At 41.5% G+C, this 21,538-nt stretch overlaps 2 protein-coding genes across 2 annotated transcripts in view; both read left to right on the top strand.

The window, feature by feature from the left end:
* Nucleotides 1-12,778, top strand: part of galnt2 (UDP-N-acetyl-alpha-D-galactosamine:polypeptide N-acetylgalactosaminyltransferase 2) — a 46,819-nt gene extending 34,041 nt beyond the window's left edge. Inside the window, exons 7-16 of the mRNA XM_053864312.1 lie at nt 82-203; nt 2,204-2,291; nt 2,382-2,469; nt 2,557-2,660; nt 3,413-3,539; nt 6,177-6,269; nt 7,416-7,499; nt 8,180-8,306; nt 9,716-9,835; nt 9,903-12,778. Of these exons, the coding sequence (XP_053720287.1) occupies nt 82-203; nt 2,204-2,291; nt 2,382-2,469; nt 2,557-2,660; nt 3,413-3,539; nt 6,177-6,269; nt 7,416-7,499; nt 8,180-8,306; nt 9,716-9,835; nt 9,903-10,058 (1,109 nt within the window). The 3' untranslated portion in view covers nt 10,059-12,778. The remainder of the gene's footprint in view (nt 1-81; nt 204-2,203; nt 2,292-2,381; nt 2,470-2,556; nt 2,661-3,412; nt 3,540-6,176; nt 6,270-7,415; nt 7,500-8,179; nt 8,307-9,715; nt 9,836-9,902) is intronic.
* A 798-nt stretch (nt 12,779-13,576) lies between these two features.
* On the top strand, nt 13,577-21,416 carry smyd2a (SET and MYND domain containing 2a). Its single transcript, XM_053864313.1, has 12 exons — nt 13,577-13,854; nt 14,824-14,887; nt 15,005-15,115; nt 15,333-15,393; nt 15,758-15,885; nt 15,972-16,039; nt 16,609-16,711; nt 16,786-16,896; nt 17,624-17,744; nt 17,876-18,050; nt 18,674-18,782; nt 20,388-21,416. Exons 1-12 carry the CDS (start codon nt 13,682-13,684, stop codon nt 20,469-20,471), a joined length of 1,308 nt encoding a protein of 435 aa, XP_053720288.1. The 5' UTR covers nt 13,577-13,681; the 3' UTR covers nt 20,472-21,416.
* Nucleotides 21,417-21,538: the final 122 nt, after the last annotated feature.

The raw sequence follows: 21,538 nt of genomic DNA on the forward strand, positions 1-21,538 counted from the left end.
AGGGAAGACTATTTGAAAATTGGACTTGGTTATGCATTAGAGTGTTATAATGTGTTTTGTGGTTATCAACATTCCCTTCAGGTTTGATGCGTTCGAGAGTGCGTGGTGCTGATGCAGCAACAGCACCAGTCCTCACCTTCCTGGACTCTCACTGCGAATGTAACGACCACTGGTTAGAGCCGCTTCTGGAGAGAGTCGCAGAGGTAAACTCGATGATGCACTATGATGGTTTCAGTGGAAAACAACCGTTTTTTTTAGATGTCCCTTTGTTGCTTTTTATTCATGTGATATTCTGCTTTCACTGGAATCACTGAATGCATGTTAACCTGAGTTACCCTATGAAAGGTCATGTCTACGTTTAACAGGAAATGACTTCTTTTTGGTTGATTTACCATAGAAGGTGTATTGTGGTTTCATGACAGCACGTGTGGGTGGAATGTGATTGTGTGTACGAAGTTGAGCAGGATGTTATTGTTGTGATTGTACTGCTTCTTTTGCCTGTTAAATTTCATCTTTAAAAAGACATTTTTTTCTGAAGGCATAGTCACGCCCCACTTTTGTTTACATGTAGCAGAAACCCTGATGTGTAATAAGTTATAGTCTTAGCCAGGTTAATTACATTTCCATGATGATACTTATTTGAAAGTTTATGTTACTTTCACCTTTAACTTTCATTTTATCACAAATAGATCTGCCACACTACTGAAATTGAAAACTACCTCTATATTGGGAGATATTCAATTCCACTTTCGACACTGCTGGGATAGAAAAAAAAATACAAATACATTTTGTATTGTATTGTAAGACAAATGTATTTAAAACAGAACTCCATATAAATAAATCAATTAACCAAACATGTTTTCACTTGCATATAAATGCAAAATAAATAACCCAAATATTGGTTATGGATAATTGATCGTCACAGACTAACACAACTTGGTTTATTTTCAGAGCTTCAGGGGACTCGTAGTTTGAGGTGATATTTTCACAGGTTTCCATAGAGCAGTGGTAGAGTTGCAATTTCTTAGCTTTAGTTGCAGGTCGACTTCTCCCTGCTTCAGTCTGCTTCTCTAGTTAGATAAAAACACGGCTAATGCCTAATAATAAAGCAAGCAACTTTCACTGAGCAGTTAGCTACAGCAGCAGGGCCATGTGCCAGGGTAACTTCCGTAATCTGTCTAGTGGGGGAAGGCAAATGATGGTTGAATTGGGGTTTAATAAATTGCGAAAAAAAACATCCCTAAATTAGTTGTCCAATAATAAAGTTTTCCTTCATCACATCTTATGAGTTCCGTCAAAGCTGATCTCTTCCCCTGCTCAGCATGTCGTCATAATACGCCTCCTATTTTGTTGTGCTTCCAACATAAAGAAGCATTCTAACTGTGTCCCTGGTGTCTTGTTAAGATGGACCTGAAAAGAGGGAGCATGTCTCCAATTACGCAGGAATGCTTGGCCTTCTCTTCCTCCTCAGTTGTCCCTTTTCTCATCCGTCTGCCGTTCTGAAAGAAAACACTGTGAATGTGCCAGTGATTCATAGATGAGCTACGATGTTTGTTGTTCAGTTTATTTTTAGATCCCATTAGCGTAATGGGTAATTTCCTTCTGTCCAAAACTTAATGAGCATAAAGGCAAATGTCCACAAGTAAAAGAAGAATGTAGTAATTTTCTATGTGAATGGATATTTGTAATCATATGAGTTTACATCTGATATAAGATAAAATGCTGTGGTAGTCTCATTCTTAAAGAGGGGACCAGGTGGGGGCTTACTACTGGTCCTTGCAAGCTGAACTCAATGTCACTAAAATTTCGTAGTTGATGTGAGTTTGACTGACGGGTAGAGAGTTGGCTGATGTGCTGTTGAGAAGAAATGTATGATTAGTAGAAACCTGATGCAAGTAAGGTAGGAACATTTGAGATGGATTCAAGATCTTTTACCATGGTGTAGATGGGAAGATAAGTCACATGGACATTGTTTTGAAGGTGATGAATGATGAATGGGTCATGATGAATGAGAGATTAGTGATAGGACCAGACTTAAATGACCATGTTGTTGAATGGGACAGATGAGCAGGGCAACGTACAGTAAGTTGACATGGAGGTGCAGGCAATGTTGTACAAGGAATCTCAAGTACTTGGCAGATGAAGAAGTCAACCACTTGAAAGACAAAGTAGATCCATTCACTGTTCTTGTCTTCCCTTGAAGGATAAAAGCAGAGTGGTTTCTCCCATCATTGATGTTATCAACATGGACAACTTCCAGTATGTGGGAGCCTCAGCCGATCTGAAGGGAGGTACGATATCACTCTGCAAAGATTCAAATAAGAACCGGCACGTGCCGGTGAACGCCTAATCTCACCGGAATCTCTTGTTGGCTGTGAAAGGTTTTGACTGGAATCTGGTCTTTAAATGGGATTACATGACCTTGGACCAAAGGAGAGGGAGACATGGAAATCCAATTGCCCCCATAAAGTGAGTTGCAGACACTTAATATGAAAGCTTTTATCAATGTGTTCAGTGGACCGGCTAACTCGTGCATTTGTTTCGCCTCACTTCCAGGACACCAATGATCGCCGGAGGTCTGTTTGTCATGGATAAAGAGTATTTTGAAAAGTTGGGGAAGTACGACATGATGATGGATGTGTGGGGCGGAGAAAACCTGGGTGAGTACCTTGGCTGTGGACGTCTGAATATATAAAACGTTACATGAAATTGTAGTTAGGGAATATTGTTGCGCCCTTTTTCTGTGAAAAAAGCAATGCTGTAACTTAAGCACAAGAGCAATTGTTCATGAGCAGCGCGACTGCATTGCTGACCTTTGTAAAGTCCTGGTTTGTGCACTGCCAGTGAAGGATCTTCTTAGAAACAGAACCTGAACTTCACTTTTAGATTAGATCAATGTGACATCATAATACGGTCCTATTTTTGGGATGATGAAATCTCCTGAATTTCTGTTGGTAATGAAAAGCCAGGGAGTTTGTTATAAAAGCACAATCACGGCGTGATCAAAATGTATTTCAGCTCATGAATTTTATCGTCTTTTACCGCTTCTCTGAAAAGAAGAAATCTCATCAGTAGCTGGCATCCACAGTGGGCTGTAGATTAATTTTCACCCTCTGCTGCTGTAATAACTGCTCTCTCAGGGGCGTAGTGGCATGTTTTGTAATTGTATCAGGCAATTAGAATGATTCTGGCTCACTTTTTTTATTTCATTTTTCTTAATATCCCTCCCGATATTTGAATTTAAAACACAAGGCCCTGTTGGTGTCATTGCACTCTGCATTAGACTCATATTTCCTGTTGAATTGCCAGTCACCTAATGTTGACTCAGGATAACATGCAGCTTTTTTTCATCTCTCTTAAGAGAGACTGGTTTTGGTGCACAAATGAAATTGTTGCTGCTGGTGTGTTTCAGAGATTTCTTTCCGTGTGTGGCAATGTGGTGGGAGTCTGGAGATCATCCCGTGCAGCAGAGTGGGCCACGTCTTCAGGAAGCAGCATCCGTACACCTTCCCTGGAGGCAGCGGCACTGTGTTTGCGAGGTGAGTCTTTTAAAATTATCATTTTAGCTGCATAAACATGTCTTTTAAGTCAACAAGTATCATCGTGCCCTGTGTGTTGTCCTCAGTTGTGTGTTTAGTCATTGGAAAAAACATCAGAGATGACAAATGTTTCCTTATTTGTATAATTATATATTTATATAATTTCCTTAATGCCACTTTAACTCTAAAACATCAGCGGGCAAGGATATGCCAAAATGACAAACGCCGTTTATCTTCCTTGGAATGAACATTCTTATTGTCGGTATGTAGGTAGAGGAGGGGGATTGTGTAGATCGGCTACGTCACATTCTATGGACTACAGATCTATGCTGACCTTCCACCGCTGACTCTGCACTCTTGTCGCTATTGCACATTGTCCTGCCTCACACACCGATGAACAGGCTGGTCAGAAATGCAATTTCAAGTTATTTTTTTTAACCTGATACGCCTCTAACTCAACCACACACCGTCACGCAGAATGAGTCTTCTTGTCTGACATCATAGCTAACAAGGCTTTCAGCCTAGGTGCCATTCTGACTTCACTCATCTGTGCCCATTACTCAGGGTGACCGACCTCTAATACTAAAACAAATCTATATTCTGTTCTCACCTTTTTCCCCTGAACCTCATGCAAATACATTTTAATGCTCACCTGGGCTCTGGTCTGCAACTCGGCATCGATATGAATCACAGTTTGGAAACTATCACAGAGTATAAAAGCCCAGAGCAGATAACAGATAAACTATCTGCAGCTTCTGTTGTGAAAGCAAGTTTTATTTCATCCTTCTCTGCTTAGACACTTTAAAGAAACTCAGAGTAAATAATGATACATTCTGTATCACAAATACACAGGCAGGGAGAGGTGTTGTGAGGAATGAAGAGGAAAATATTTACTGAATGGAAGCTTTCTTTTTATATTCCTTCTACAAAAGCCTCAACATCTGAGAGTAGAACAAAGGCTGATGCGGCAGCATCATCTTCCTATAGCGGAGCTTTTCTGCTGCGGACTTATTTCTCAGTCTCTTATACTCACTTCTACACAATCCTCCCGGGGTGTTGCGTAACACACTCCGCCGATTCATCGTATCATTTATTAATTGCTGGCCTGAGTGATGTTCTCATGTGTCAGCCACAACAATAGAGAGCTTCATCCGCACACTGGGACTTACAGCACAATGAGCGACACTTCAGGCCGGTTCACGCTCCAGACACCCCGGGGAGCTGGGAAACAATGGCGGCATTGTCTGTTTGAGTACATTGTTGTTGGGGAGGGAGATATATTTCAATCATAGTCTGGTTTTCTGGACTCGTACAGGTGAGGTGCAGATGTCTCTAAAAACAAGCTACTGATTTAAAAACCTGTGGAAGTGTCTCACTGAAGTGCATTCACTTTCAGAAGATTAAAGCAGTATTTCTAAGCAGTGGGTTTTGTTTTTACAGCTTCTGCTTCACCTTATCCATCTACCTCATCTGCTTTCCTTTCTTTCCTCCACTCCTTTCCCTTTCACTACATCTTAAGCACACCCACATTTTGGGCAGCAGGAGCTCATGCCGAAAGCAGAGCACCCGTCTTGATAAATATTATTATTGTAGGCTTGGATTTACAAACGTTCTAAAGATGTCCCTATTAATTTCGTTACGTCCGGACATGTGACCGACTATGGCTAAAACAGAGGACAAGCCGGAAACTTGACTTTGACTCAGAGCTTGTCAGTGCAGGTCAGTAAATGATTTTCACAAGGACTCAAAGTGTATTTGGGTGGATTTTTTTTTTGGGGATCCCTATTTTCTCAAAAGTTTGAGAAGGTAAAAATGGGCTCCAGAAGGGACACTTTCAAATGCAAGGATAAAAGGCTGGTGCTCAAGCACCACTCGGGGAGCTATATGTGCACGCCCCTGCTTCCTCCGCTCCATCTCTTCTGCTTCTTATTTTTCTAATTCATCTTCTTCTGTGTCTTCCAATCTTGTTTGTCTTATTCTTGTTCTGCCTCTGCTGCTCTTTCTTTTACTGCTGAATATTTCTTCCCCACTGGCTCGTCTTCTTCTGTTTTGTCTTTTGCTCTTCCGCCCTTTTCCTTCTTCCTCTTCTGTATCGTCTTTTGCATATTTATTTGGTGCCTCTTTATTTTGTTTTTTTTACTTCTTTTTTGTCCTCATCACACCTGCTTTCAGTTCTTCATTTTTTCATGTTTATCTTCTTCTAATTGCTGAGTAATTGTATTTAACTTTAATTCGCATTAACAGTTTCCCTATTGCTTATTCTCGCTCTGTCATGTCTGTCATCTTTCTTCTCTTTTCTTATCAGTAGTTTTCAATTGTTCCTTTCGTGAGTTGAATCTACCAGTTTTTCTTTTGAAGGCCAAATATGAGCTGCACTAATACTAAGCTGTAGGTCACAGACAGATAAATGTTATTAAAATTCAAAATCACTTTCACCAATTTAACCTTTTTAACCCAACTTCACTGCCATTACTGAAGTGTGTGATGAAACAGCTGATCAGCTGCTCACTGCATTTCTCTGGCTACGTTTTTTTCTCTTATCTGTGCTTTGGTCTCCTTTCATCCTCTGAAACAACTGAGCTCCACTTCCGTTGCAACGTCAAATCATATTTTCCCTTTTTTGTGTGTCTCTATCAGAAACACCAGGAGAGCAGCAGAAGTGTGGATGGATGAATACAAAAACTTCTACTACGCCGCTGTTCCCTCAGCCAGGAATGTGCCCTATGGAAAGTAAGTTGTGTTTAAGTAGCAACCAACAGCTCTTTAATGGATTAAGTGAGTAAATAATTAACACTTCTGGGCTGTAACGGTGAAATGGTTTTCTTCCAGCCGCTCCCCATACACCCTCACTATCAACACAAGGGACTGATGATGCCAGGCTTGGCATTTCATTTCTTTCATTGTTACACTGATCAATGTTATTTAAAAAAAAAAGTAAATACTAGATCCTTGGCCAACTCTGTAATTAGAAAGCCTGTGTTCTTCATGTCTCCATGTCTTCACTTGTGTAATATTTGACGCACAAGTGTTGTGAATTAACTAAAGCCAAACCAACACTTCTCAGAGCACAGTGCCAATCCCCCTTCTTATTTGGGTCCCATTATGTTGCTGAGCACGGGTGATAGTTCCTACATAGCTGGCAGTACAGTTGACTCCATATCAATGAATGCGATTGTTTTGTCATGAAGCCTTTACAGCAGTGTTTTTCAACCAGTGTGTGCCGTGGGAAATGGTCCAGTTTCACTTCATTTGTCTGGAGATTGAGTTGGGCGATATGATGACATTAAATCATCAACAAGATCACATGGCTTCAGTCACATTCTCTCTATACACTATAGATCCAATGCAATGGTGCACATGGTGCTCCTCTTCCCACAAACGGCATCCCAGCAATACTGATATAAACATATAAAACCCTGAAATGAGCAGAACGGGGTCCCATTGCCGTTTTACAAAAGGTTAACAAAGCACAGTCAAAGAAAGCTGAACACACATCTTAAAAAGACTTAGCAAAGCATCTTGTTTTGTGTTGCTGTACTGTCAATTTTGAGTCTAAGTTTCCATCGTCGCAGAGAACAACAGTTGTTTCATCCTTTTTGGAGTCGCAGGGATTTGAAGTTTGCAAGATGACATATTGTTGGTTTCCTTTGAGTTCTATTTTCATTTAAACAATGCGGAGGCGCTCCGAAATTCTCTGAGTCGCTGTAAAGTAAGTGTAATTATGTGGTGGAGAGTGCTCCCCCCACCCACTGCCAACATCAGAAACAAATGAAACCTCAGACAATGTCTCGCTGAAAGCTGCAGTTCAATCACGTTTTGTAGATCCTTTGAGTAATCAACCCTCTCATTCTCCTTGATTACCTCTCTCTGTCTCAGCATCCAAAGTCGCCTGGAGATGAAGAAAAGATTGGGCTGCAAGCCGTTTAAATGGTACCTGGAGAATGTTTATCCTGAGCTGCGGTAAGAAACTGTGCACAATACAAGACAAATTGTTTTTTCTAAATAATCTTTTTTTTCATTTCTAGAAGGGTCTTGAAATTACTGATGTTATCACATCAGTTTCGTCTGTTTAATATGAGTCTAATAGCAAGAGTTGGAAAGAAGTGTTTTCATTTATTCAACTCTATCCAGAATAATGGATAGTAACATTTAAAAGTCTGCTTCTTACTCTGTTGGACATTGGTTTTGAGAGAGTGTGTGCGTGTTACTACAGTGACAGCCGGCGCTGCCTCTGGATTACAGGGTCATTGTGGAAGACAGAAACTGAATGAAGCATGAAGGGGCACTGGCACTTAAAAAGAAGTGAGGGGATGATGGCCTGGGAAGGAAAACGAATTACCGGGGGATGTCTCAGAGTGAGGATGACAGACGTCAGAAGTCTGTGGATGAGGGGTCAGAGGCCCACTGATTTAAAAGTATGACAGAACTCTTGTGGGAAAGTAAGACAGAGCAGGAGGAGCTGCAGAACCCAGTCTGTCAGGTTCAGTGACTGTCAAAAATAGTAATTGAATCTCCAATGAAAGATTTAGTCACTGTATTTAAGACAAAATGCTGAATCATTTATTCGAGAGCACCTCGGGGAAACGTCAGTAAATGTGATTGTGTGTAGAGCTGGACCCAATCTCATCTTTTGTCTCCAGGGTACCAGATCACCAGGACATTGCGTTCGGAGCACTGCAGCAGGGCGGGAACTGTCTGGACACTTTGGGTCATTTTGCCGATGGGGTGGTCGGCGTCTATGAGTGTCACAACGCAGGAGGAAACCAGGTAGCGTTACAACATCAAGACACACAGGTCAGATGTGACACCACTGATTACACCTGGGCTTCAGCTCTTCTGGTGCTTCACTGGGTCACTGGAGGTCAACACTTTCATCACACTGTAAAACAAAGCATTTTTCACTACATATAGCAGGCATTGTCTGCATTCAAACCAATCTTTGTGTGTGCAAGTGAAAGAGAATGCTGAAATGTGTTGATGTTTGCATGTTTGGAAATAGCTCCTGCCACAAATAGACTGACAGATGTCGATGTCCTTCAACAGAAAACTCATTTGGTTTCACTGTGTAAACAGAATTGCCTCGACACAGACAAAGATATGGAGCTAACTTACAGTAGAGGTGATTTTTGGTGATGTCCTGACAGTTTGGTTTTATGTACATTGGATAGGTCACCCATTGATTTTTGTGTAGACTTGATAGAACACAACATACAAGTACATACAACATACAATAACTATGATAAAACCTTTATGTGATAATGATGACAAAATGTGCATTTACCAAGTTCAGTTGTTCATTCCGTGCTCCACATCATCTTTGCCGCGCCTGTCTGTTTTAAAAGAACCGTTACGCTACCGCCATCTTCTGTTCATTTGAGCTCATTGCATGCGGAAGATTATTAACACAATTGAATGTTGTTTGAAAAGATAGGTGTCGGGCAATATTATTAGGTTAGCAAATCATAATGTGGATTGCATGTTTGGCCTAGTGACTCTCTAGTAATATTATATTACTTCATAGTGAGACAACCACTTTAATCTCTCCGCAGTGGCCAGCTCTGTGTATTGTTGCTTGAGTTTACTTCATTCTCTTTTGACAAACATTCTTTTTCACCTCTGTCAGCTTTGTTATGATCCTTCATAGTGTGGTTTTTAGGGCAGCTTTTATCTGTCATCTGTTATCTATCTCTTTGGTATTTTAAAGGTTTGACTTTCTGCAGTACACGCTGGTTAACCATAGCACCAACACTATGACCATCTCCGTATTGTTTTTGGGGTTGAGAAAATGGTCCAGGAATGTGGGCCAGTAACCAACATACATCAGCATCAGGAGTAGATGACTCATCTACTCCTGATGCTGATGTATGTATAAAGAGGGTCTGCTGGTCCAGAGATATCTGAATGATCATGCATAATTTGCTGTGTAGCTGCAGACCAGTGAAGTCCACTTATAATGGACAGGGTTCACCATGACTCACATGAACTGGAAAAAATACAGATATTTGAATCTGATAGGCACCTGGTCATGACCGATGTGTTCCACTATTTCCCTGTCTCCCTTACATTTTCTCAGCATCTAAAGTGAATGAGCTCTGTTCGCATAGAGGGCAGTCATCAGGTGTGCAGTCAGGGGTTTTTGTAGAAAAGAAACACACTCCATATTTGTTTGTGTTCAGGAGTGGGCTCTGACGAAGGACAAGTCGGTGAAGCACATGGACTTGTGTCTGACGGTGGTGGACCGAACGGCTGGCTCGCTCATCAAACTACAGGGCTGTCGAGAGAACGACAGCAGACAGGTAAACAGCGGCGGCGTCTGCCTCGCTCGTCTCCAGTGACTCACTGCTTTGTTTTGTCTTTGTCTAGAAATGGGAGCAGATCGAGTCCAACTCCAAGCTGCGCCACGTGGGCAGCAACCTCTGCCTGGACAGTCACAGCGCCAGGATGGGTGGGCTGACAGTGGAGGTCTGCAGCCCGAGCCTCAACCAACAGTGGAAGTTCTCGCTAAATTTACAATCCTAGGGGGCGCTGTCCCCAAAGGCTGCACCTCGAGGAGAGACACATGGCAGACTCTAATGAGGAGAAAGACTAAGCAGATGAAAGAATCCTCCTGTCAGGTCGGGGGTCTTGTCAGTGGAAAGTGTGCTCTCCCTGAAGCCCCTTCCTGAAAAACAGAGCGGCGCTCAGCGGGTGGGGTTTTTTACCATATTGGAATAAACAGGGACTGACTGTGCCGGGTGGACGGGGAGATGGTGTTGGTCACGAGGGAGAACGTTTTCCATCGAAACGACATACCTCTGTGTTTGCAGAAATGATGACCAGTGGATTCTTTTTTCACTTTCCTAAATGCTGTCGAATGGAAGTCTTTTATGTTTTTACACCATTATAATTATTTTATTTTATTGATTTCTTCCTGGGAAGTCTCCTCGGTGGTTCCTAGGGGCCTTTTTGATTTTGCGTTGCACCTCCTTGTTTTGTCTTGCACAGAGAGAGGACTGTGGGTCTTGATGTTGGCAGAATGAATGGTGATGTGACTTTTTTCATTTACTGTTATAGGTTTACGACGAGGAAGAGTCTGAGAAAAAGTTTACTTTTTTGTTCTTATGGTTTTCTATTCTTCAAATGAACTTAAAAGAGGAAACTCCTGTGGTCACTTTCGACTGATTCTTCTTTGAGTTTGAGCAAAACTTGATCCTTATGACAACTCTCATTAGATCTTAACCCCTTAACATGATCGGATATACCAGCCATAACATTATGACCACCTGCCAGACCAGTTGAAGCTCTGAACAAAACTTTTCCATTTACTGCTACTCTACAGGCTTAATCTCTGTCAGTGTTTGTTCCACCACCAAATCTCTGATAGTTAAAAACATATATGTTATTGATGGAAAAGAATTTAGAAAATGTGGGTGTCACCTGATGGTGTGTAGTCAAGCCAAAGAGAAGTCGGGGTGCACATCTTGTCACTGCTTTATATGTTGGACTTGGCAATACCATAGGTCACTCTCTCAGTGCAGTATTAGCTTGGTGGTCATAATGTAATGGCTGTTGAAGGCCATTTCATAAAAACCACATCTAGTACGGCAACAATCATTCCTGTGATATGTTTCCTCTGTCACAACCCAGCAGCTTCTTCTTCTTCTTCAAACTCTCTGTGTGCCTGTGAGACTAAGCTGCTGCTCACGTTTGACATACCAGCTCTTTAAGTGTCTCATTTAAACCGTGCAAAATTTTGTCTGGAGGATTCCCACTTATGTAACTGACTTTTTTTAAGGGGGGGCGGTCACTGCTTGAACTCTGTAGTCTGGTTGAACCCAGATAAGGGGGGCGTCACCAGTCTGACACTCTGTTCCTACCTCATCGCTTTGGATAAAAGTGTCAGCTTGTGAGTTTTGTGCAATGTTCTTCCCTTGCTTCCATTGGTTTACTCCGGTTGCCTCCCTTTGCGGTGTGTTCATTGTGGGTGTGAATGGTTGTGTTGGCTGTATGTGAACCGGATGTGGCTCTGTCTGTTTGCTAGAGGAAGTTGATCAGTAGTGGTTGATCTTTGTGGTTGGAGCCACGTTTCTTTTCCATGATGTGGTGATTTTTTTTTGTCATCAATGAATATATAAATTACACTTGTATTATGAGGTGTTTTCCGCGCTCAAAGTCGGTCATGTGACTTGTTCATGTTACTGAGAGAAGTTTGCCATGGTGGCAACTAGGTTTGATTCGATTGGACACAGCGATACATGTTTTTTTTTAGCGCCAGGTTGACTGTAATGTCAACCAAAATCTGCTTATCTGATTTGAACCGGATGTGCAATTCTTAAATTCTCCATTTTCTTATTTTTTAGTTGGTAGTTAATTTTGGCAACATCGCAAGGTGCCCAGCTCAGATGTTTTGATGCACAGCGTCCTCTGTGTCTGTGCTCATAAACGAGATCCGCGAAGTCATTCAAGTTTTAGGCAACTTGACACTGAATAAATTCGTGCTGAAGTAACCCAGAAGTGGAATATACCAAACATCCGCCTCCTCTTTTGAAGGCAATCAGTGTTTTAGTTTTATTTGTTTCAATGTAGAACAGGAATGAAATGACTGCAATGAGTCAGTGCAGCATCACACTTGGATGATGACATGTTTACATCCATCGCACGATGTGCCAAAGTCCCTCCCTGTTTCTGTGTGAAGAAGGATGAGGGTGACAGTTTGGGGGAATGCACCAGAATCTGCTCACTGCCAGCAGTAGGTTGTGTTTTTTTATTTGAAGATTTGTGTAAAACAATCCACAATGTGATGCAGTGAAAGGGTGAGTCTTCCTTTGTGGGGCCGCAGAGTTCTTTCGTGTTTTGTCTTGTAAGATGAGTCACCTTTTCATCGGAACACACCCAAACTTCAGTGAACAGACAGCGCTCTTGAACTCATCAAGGTCAATGCAACATTTCAGATCTTAGTCGGTGTGTATCCAGTTAACCTGTCGACTGAATGAATACACGTAGCCGCAGTCTTTTGGAAGGGAAAATGAATGATCTCGAATCACAGTTTGAGAGCATGTGTGTGGGGATACATGTGAATATGTATATTTTTGTATATACATACAAGAGTGTGTGTGTGTACAGTATGTACATATATACAGTGTACTCAGCTGCAGGATCCTAGTTTTGTTGTCGGATTGTACAGCGTCTCTAAATGTTCCCTGTTTTATAGAAACTGCGGCAATTCAAATTTGAATGAGGAGAAATGATTAACTTAAATAAATGCCTTTATATGTAACTTGTCCTTGTGCTGAGTATGTTGTTTTCTTAAACAGACTAACATCACTTTTTAATGGATATTTGTTATGTGGCAGGTGTCTCGGCCACCATCGACTACCTCAACACAATGGTAAGTTCAGAGAGAAATTCACAATTGTAAGAGGTTAACTTACGGGAATACGTATAAATATAAATTAAGATGATAATAAATCGCAGGATTTTAAATTGAAAATATTGTGGTAAATGATCATAACCAGTGCCTAACTGTTAACTTGCATTAACTAATAAAAGATCAATAATAAATACATAAAAATGAAATTGTCATTTCTGTTCTGGTTTTCCAATATTATCAATGTGCTATATCTCCTAAATAAAGGCTTCCAAAACCCATAAAAAAGGCATGCACATTAACTTTGCTCATGATGGATTATTATTTTTCTTCCATTGGTTTGCGCAGTAACTAAGAATCCCAACCTTTTGTGTAGATGGTTGATGTCTACAGCCTGTGAGCCTACATGATTCGGACTGAGATTTGACATATTTGAGTTTCCTTTAACATCATCTACAATGCAAACAAAGTTCAAGCTCAGCAAAGTCACACAATTGATGTTGAACTGTTCACACTTACCCGGATGTGTTTTAAGATGCGTTACTTGTAAACCACAATGGTTCGTAGGTTTGTCAAAATCATATTTTAAATGTACAGTATAGGAATTCCTTATTCCCATTTAGACAGTAACTAAAAAGTGATCATTTTTATGTTTTGTTTTTAACCACCAGACCAACAGGGGGCGTAAATGACCTTATAAGTGATCCGTAGAAGAAGACAGGGCATAGTGTTAGTGTAGCATTCTGGTTCCCAGCTGAGAGTCGGGTACTGCTCGATTCCGTTCAGAGAAGGAACCATGAAGGACGAGGGTATTGAGGGGACCGAACGATTCCTGAGCCCCGACAAAGGCAGGGGTCTGCGGGCGTTGAGACCCTTCGCGGTGGGGGAGCTGGTGTTCACCTGTCCGGCGTACTGCTACGTACTGACGGTCAATGAGCGAGGAGCCCACTGTGAGAACTGCTTCAGCAGGTAACATCACACTATCAACACCCCGAAAGATACTTTAAAAAAAAATATATATATAGTTAAGGTTTAAATAATTCCGCTGACTGGGAGTCACTAGTCATTCAACCGTCTCGAGGCTGGGTACCTGCGAACACGGACGCGTGTGGTGCAGAACTAAATGGGTCAATGCGGTGTCAGAGCAGGCGAGGTGTCTAAATAACGAGCCAGAGATGAAAGACAAACGTGATATCACGTTGAAAACTGTGTATTTTTAACCCATTCAGACTCACTCACGGCTGGTGGGTAAAGCAGCAAAAGGTTAGGGGGCTAAATATAGAAGTGCATGTGTTCTACAGAACAGACAGGGAGGAAGCATGTGCGAATGTTCAGCTCAGAAGTGAGTCGAGGATATGTGAGCTGTCTGGGGAGATCAAGAATGTTAGGGTAAAGGCGACATTATAAAAGTGAAGTGGTGCTTTTCATTGTAAACGATTGTTTGATAAATCACCTATTTCTCAGTCACTTCTAAAATTCATCCACAAAACCTGTCCTCACGTCCTAATATTTGCTTGCCTTTTGTTGCTGCACACACAGACATGTTGCTGATGTCATCCTCACATCAATAATTACTCACAGTAAACCACTTCAAATGCGGTTCCACCCGCATCTTATGCCAACACTCACATTACAGCCACACACAGTCCTGTCAGCTTCTTCCCATCCTTGTGCTGACTCATGCTTTCCCATGGTATGAGATTGAGAGGCCAGAGGAGAATCAATTGGTTTACCTAATATAAATGACTCTCTATATAATGTATTTTTGGAATGTTGGTAATCAATTCAGTGATTGCATTCAGTGGTGGTTGAACTATTTTTATTATGCACATTCAAGTTACAAAATAATTTGAAGTTGATGCAGATGCATATGAAAATGCCATTTGACCCAACACCTATGGAAGTTACTACATAATTTCTATTTTCTTCTCATTGTAGGAGAGAAGACCTCTCCAAATGTGGGAAATGCAAGCAGGCATACTATTGCAATGTCGACTGCCAGGTAACCTCACATGTCTTATGACAAACGCTGGTGGAACTTAATTTGTCAGAATCAAGTTATCTGATGTGCAGAGTTTCCAAACCGGTTTGAGATGAAATCTTTTTTTTCCCAAAACAGCGAGCTGACTGGCCCATGCATAAACTGGAGTGTGTAGCGATGTGTGCTCACGGGGACGACTGGTGTCCATCAGAGGTGGTCAGACTGGTGGCTAGAATCATCCTGAAACAGGTGGAAGATTTGTCTCTTAAATACATTGTATTACATATGTACACCTCTATTTATTCTTTACTCTGTTCTTATGGATTCAGTGATCTTATGCCTCTGATCGTATTTGACTGTTTCATTAACCCTTCAAGCTGACACATTTCTCTGCCATCGAAAAACAACCTTGAATAAGCATATTAAAATGTGAAATAATTCTCTGTTAAAACCTTTCAATTTTCAGAGAGTCTCAACAGAGCGAACCCAGTCCGAAAGGCTTTTGCTGCTGAGAGAGTTTGAAGCTCGTAAGTAAGATGTTAGAGAGTTGGTCCCAACCATTAAAGTGGGATCAGTATGATCGGAACTTGTTGTGAATGGATAGGTTAAACACAAGCTTCAAAAAGATGAATGCACTGCAGCCATTTGTTATTGTTGCAGTTTAACATTTGCTGACTTGAAGACTTACTGCCACGCCTGTTGGTCACCGGCTGCTGCTGTGGTAGCTTGACTGACCTACCAAATGCAATACATGGCAACCCTTTGATGTCATGTGACCTCAGTTCTGTGGGTGAAAATCTTGACATGAGTGTTGGGTTTAATGATGAGTGATTAAATGTGTGTGAGAGATTGTTTCTCATTGTTCTATAAAAATTGTTCTATATTTTTCAGATTTGGATAAAATGGACAGTGAGAAGGACGAAATGAACCGCACAGATATTGCAGCCTTGCGTCACTTCTACGGCAAATATATTCAAGACCTTCCAGACGAAAAGTCTCTCACAGAGCTGTTTGCACAGGTACAATTACAATGCTGGTGCACACGACAATGCTGTTTTTATACAAGTTAAAAATGAGTAATAGAGTTATGTACTCTGTGCGACAGGTCAACTGTAATGGTTTCACCATCGAGGATGAGGAGCTCTCTCACCTGGGCTCAGCGGTGTACCCTGAGTAAGCCACTCCTCCCTCACTAACATGTCCACTTGCATCTTTTTTCTTTTATGATTCCTGTTTGTCATACAAGCGTCTCCAGTAGGTGTTTGCTCCCTGCCGTCTCCTCACATCCTCCTTATCCTTAGCTCTCCCGCTGCCTTCGCTTGTTTCAAAATAGACACTTTTAAACTCAGTTTGGATTCCTTTTTTTGCCACGTGGACAAAGTCGTGAGCGCACACCGCTTTAGGTACAAGCTTTCAGATATGTGTGGGTTTGCAGCTGCATAACAAGCAGGAGAATAAATGGTAGGATTTGTGGAGTGAACAAGTAACAGCAGAGCAAAATACTTTCCTGTCCTCTCAGCCTCTACCAACTCATCTTTTGTGGAAACTTGCTCAACAATTTAGAGGTTTTAGTTCTCAGAAAGGTGAGGCAATATCCAGCATAAGAAAGAGACATAAATGTCATAGATCATGAACTGACACACAAGTGTCAAACTTTGTTGTAGTAAATGATGCATGATTTTGGCTGCTATCCACTTTATTAGAGCACATTTCAGGTTATCGATGCTTGTCTCATCTTGCAGTGTAGCACTGATGAATCACAGCTGTAGTCCAAATGTCATCGTGACGTACAAAGGAACTGTAGCAGAGGTCAGGGCGGTGCAGGAGATCAACCCAGGAGATGAGGTGAGAATCCATAGTTACACTCTTGTTGTGTTTAAGTTTGTCAAGTATAACACTGTTGTGTCCTGCATCCTCAGATCTTTAACAGTTACATCGACCTGCTCTATCCTACTGATGACAGGAAAGAGCGACTGTTGGATTCCTATTTCTTCACTTGTCAGTGCACTGAATGCACCACCAGGTCAAAGGTATCTGTGGCACCCACCAGGAGCAGTTTGCTCTTTAGTTGGATTGTTTTGTGAAAGAAAGGACAGAAGAATCTGAAGTAGAACCTGCTCAGCTGAACTCACCGACGATCAGGTCTAGTGGAGTCAGGTGTTGCATAGCTTACAGTAACTAGGTTGAGTAGCATCACAGAATTTGGACCAAAGGAATGCGACTCAAAAGAGGGAGATTTGAGTGGCAATAGGCAAAACATGGTGGCCGTGAAGCATCCAATAGAAAAGCTTGAGTCAGCAAATCTTATTTTTTTAATCACATCCAGCAGAGTTGCAGTCGAGTAAAATGGGGTGTCCTGCCTAAAAGTTGGCCGTCCCATTTTCAGTTCAAGGTGTCCCAGGTCACCTTGGTAACTAGCTAAAGGCCTGATACAAAAGAAGAGTCTTAAGGCAATGTGTCATTTAAACATTAACTTGAACATCACATCATCGGTGTGCATTCAGTTTCAGCGTATTTTCAACCCACCTGTAGCTTCTGTTAGTCTAGCACATTTAAAAATCTTATCACTGGCTCTATCATTACACCATTGTATGTATCTTCAGATGCCAAATATATGTTGCTTGTCTGACCTTGTTAAGAGTCACACCCCCAGCCTTCCATCATGTAGTGTAGGGTAAGGGGATAACTGACTGACTGGAATTATTTGGGAGCAGTTTTTTGGCTCAGTTTAAGTCATTTAATTTGCTTTATTTTCAGGATGATGAAAAAATGGAGATCAGAAAGCTGAGCACGCCACCGGAGCCAGCAGACGTGCGCTCCATGGTCTGTTATGCCAAGAATGTTATTGAAGAGTTCAGAAGAGCCAAACACTACAAGAATATCCTCTCGTGCGGCTGAAGTATCACATCTGTCTTCTACTTCCCTTCTCTGCTTCCTTCTTCTTTTCCTCCTTTCCTCCATTGCTCTTTTCTCCAATGCATGTGGTTTTGTACCTTGACTCTCCGGTACCCCCTAGTGAGCTGTTGGAGATGTGCGAACTCAGCCAGGAGAAAATGGGCGCCATCTTTGCTGACACAAACGTTTACATGCTGCACATGATGTATCAGGCCATGGGGGTCTGTCTCTACATGGAGGACTGGGATGGAGCCTTGAATTATGGAGAGAAAATCATTCTGCCTTACAGGTAAGAATCTTGACATCAGTACCACAGTATCACAGTATCACTGATGTTGTTGAAAACTCCTGAATGAGTAGGATTAGTTGCTGCTACCATTGGGTATCTGGGTCCCTTGTCCTGCTGGCGTCCTCTCTGTCACTCTCCTTCTGCCTTCATGACCTCACACCACCGAACAGGCCTTAGTATTTCTTAACTCATGCAGCTCTTCTACTGTAATTTGCTACACAAGTCCATTGTGTCGTGGCAAGACGGTTTGTTAAGGCAAGATGCCCAAGTCAAGATCACTGTAGTGTGGTCACTATAGTCGTAGCTCACCCGCTTGGGACATGTAGACTTCTACAATGAAAGAGTTGCCAGTGAGGGACCAAATGTGTCTATGGACCTCCTTCATTTAAAGTTTAATTTACTCATTAACACATTTCAAAAAATCTGACTGTTCAATGTGATGTTGGCTCATGGATTTAAACGTTGCTCTAAGGTGATGTTTCCATGAAGCATGACTCCATAACCAGTGGATTCAGATAATATTTGTGTATTCACATAAAGAAGTAGCCATTTTTGTGTAAAATAATTGTGGTGTACATCACCGCCACAATGCAGTTTGATGTTTCCCCTTCTTCCTTCCTCAGTGTGCACTATCCTGCCTACTCTCTGAATGTGGCTTCCATTTATCTGAAACTGGGACATTTGTATTTGGGACTGGAGAAGAAGTCACAAGGAGTCAAAGCTCTCTCTAAGGTACGAATGGAAGCTCTTGTATAATTGTTTGAGGGGCCTGCAGTCGGTTTATGTTCAGACCTTTGAGTCTGTTCTATGGCGGTCAGAACGCAAATTGCCATCTCTACCATTTGATTGGCTGCATAATAAAAAAGAAATACAGTGGTACATCAGTTGTCAACCACAGTCCGTTCCAGACAGCTGTTCGAGAAGCGATTTGTTCGAAATCTGACTCAATTTTTTTTCCCACGTTACAATGAATGGAAAAAGAGATAATGCGTTCCAAGCCTTAAAATAGGCTTTTGTAGGAGTGAATGTAGAGTGTCTGCTGCAGGTGCGCTGTTCCTCTATGTGTGTGGCCGCTGCATGTGAGATGGGTTGCCGAGTGAGTGACGTCTCTCCAGACGTGAAAAGGTGTCCGGTGTGTGTCCAGCTCTGAATGTGTGCTTCTGTGCAGTTTGGCTGTGACAAAGTCATAAACCAAGTAACGCTCTGTCCGAGACTCGCCTCATCCCTGTCCCAGCTCCAGCCGACAACGGGACATCAAACCCTGGAGTGTGTGCTCCAGCCTCAGAGGTGTGGAGAGCGAGCACCTCCCCTGTGACACTCTACCACGGTCCAGTGCGGAGACAGGAAAGGTTTTACACCTCAATATGAAGAAAAAACAGTCAGTAAATGTAGCTAACGGGACACGTCTGCATACAGAGGCTGCGTTATACACAATAACAAAGCGCGTCGTGAGTCAGCTGATCGGTTCGCGCACGTTATGTTTTTTCCAACTTTTTTCGGGGGCGTTCGAGTTCTGGATTTTCGGTTGAAATCAGAAGCAAAAATCTCGAAGTTTTTGTTAGAACTCTGATTTGTCCGGGGCGTTCGAAAACCGAGGTACCACTGTATATTTAAATCGCAAAATACGGTGCTATGTTTTGGATATTTCCTGGTGCTGTGGTTAAAGGGTACAGATGATAGTTCCTGCACAGACATTCATGACACTTCCTCAACTAGATCCATGACAGAAGGGTTGAATATGTTTTAGACTCATTCTACACTCTGTTTGGAGTTGAGTGATAGATGCTGCATGCCTCGGTGGAGGTTCTGTAAAACTTAGAGGTGGGACTTGATAAAAAAATGTAATTTGTTTACTTATACGTTATATTATTATTATATTAGAATGAATCACTTTGTAATATTTTACACTAGAATGAATCAATTTAAGATGAATCTGTGCACATATTGCATCATCATCGCAATCTCCATCATGGATGTTTTGGGAGATTGCATTGAAAAAATGTTTTCTGTGGAAGAAAGTTAACATTTGATTTATCCGTGCTTAATAATAATTATATGTTATTTTCTCTGTAACTAATTTAAATTGGCGCAATGATGTTCTTGTAAAACTATACTGCGAGATGCCATTTCAATCTAAACCCGGAAGCAAGCTTGATCAAGTAGGGAAAAGGATTGACAGAGTAACCAGTTGAGGACATCAGCTTCCTCTTATTGTTGGGCAGCAGTGAACATCTGGTAGCCCAAGGTGGAGTTTTCCTCTTGGACTTGAGTTTGCTGTTTTTGTTAGCTTGCAATTGTTCTGTTGTCTGTGTTGTGATCACCATTTTGTGTCCTCAGGCGCTCGCCATCATGGAGGTGGCTCATGGGAAAGATCACCACTATGTAGCAGAGGTCAAACGAGAAATTGCATCTCACCAGTGAGAAGACCGAGGGAAACCATCCTATCGCAAAACAAGAACACGTCACCAGAGCATGGCATGCAGCCTCAGCCTGTGTGCTTGATGAACTTTCATTTTTAATCAGTGTTTCCGTTTTTGTTCTGGTCAGATGTTTGAAGGGTAATGTTCTGCAAGTACAATCACCAGCTGACTTTCACAAACATTTCATTGATTTTGTATCGTAAAATATCTTGTTGACAGTCAATGTACAGCTTATCTGTGTTCTTCGGTGAAGACCTCGGTCACTGCCTTCAGAGCTAACAGTTTGGAAGTTATTCCTTGGTTTTATAGGCACTATCTGCGTGTGTTTGTGTGTGTTTCTGGTAAATGAAACTTTCATATTTCATTTCTTTTTTTTTTTTTTTTTTACTGAGGTGCATTCAATTTCTGTAGCAGCACAAAAGAAAATGCTAATGCATTTCTGAGAGATCCTTCTGTATTTTGATTTGCTTGGGTTTGTATTGATGCCTGTTAAGAATGTTGTTGCATGTTTGCCATTTGTATTTTGTATTTAAGGCTTTTGATCCGAAGAATCGACTTGTGTTAATGAGATTTTGATGTTTTATACTCACTATATTTGTCCTCCTACAATGGTTCAAATGATACTGTGAGGAATGCGCCCCTCAATTGCAGTGAATCTGCAACGAGAGATCTGTTCTGAGGCATTTTGGGATGTTGGTGGGAGCTTGTTGTTTCAAGATTTAAAAAAGTAAAGCATTAATATTTCTTATGGGAAATCCCTATAGTCTTTGCCACATGCAACAATTTTGCACTACAACATTAAAAGTATTTTAAAATAAGAGCACGAAAGTTAATATTTACCAAAACACATTTTTATTCATCTGTCATGTATTTGGATCTGTTTGGGGAAAAACAGTGTTTAGAAAATAAAAAGTCCATTGAGTCAAATGTTTCTGCTCAATCTTTGATGGAGGGGAAAGTAAGAACTTGTTCTCACTCGTGACTCTAACGTTCACCAACCTCATCAATCCGTGTGCCTTTCGTTCATTTTTTTTTGTTTTTTTGTTACAAAATAAAATCAAACCGAGT

This window comes from Synchiropus splendidus, chromosome 5, assembly GCF_027744825.2.
Source record: "Synchiropus splendidus isolate RoL2022-P1 chromosome 5, RoL_Sspl_1.0, whole genome shotgun sequence".
NCBI lineage: Eukaryota > Metazoa > Chordata > Actinopteri > Syngnathiformes > Callionymidae > Synchiropus > Synchiropus splendidus.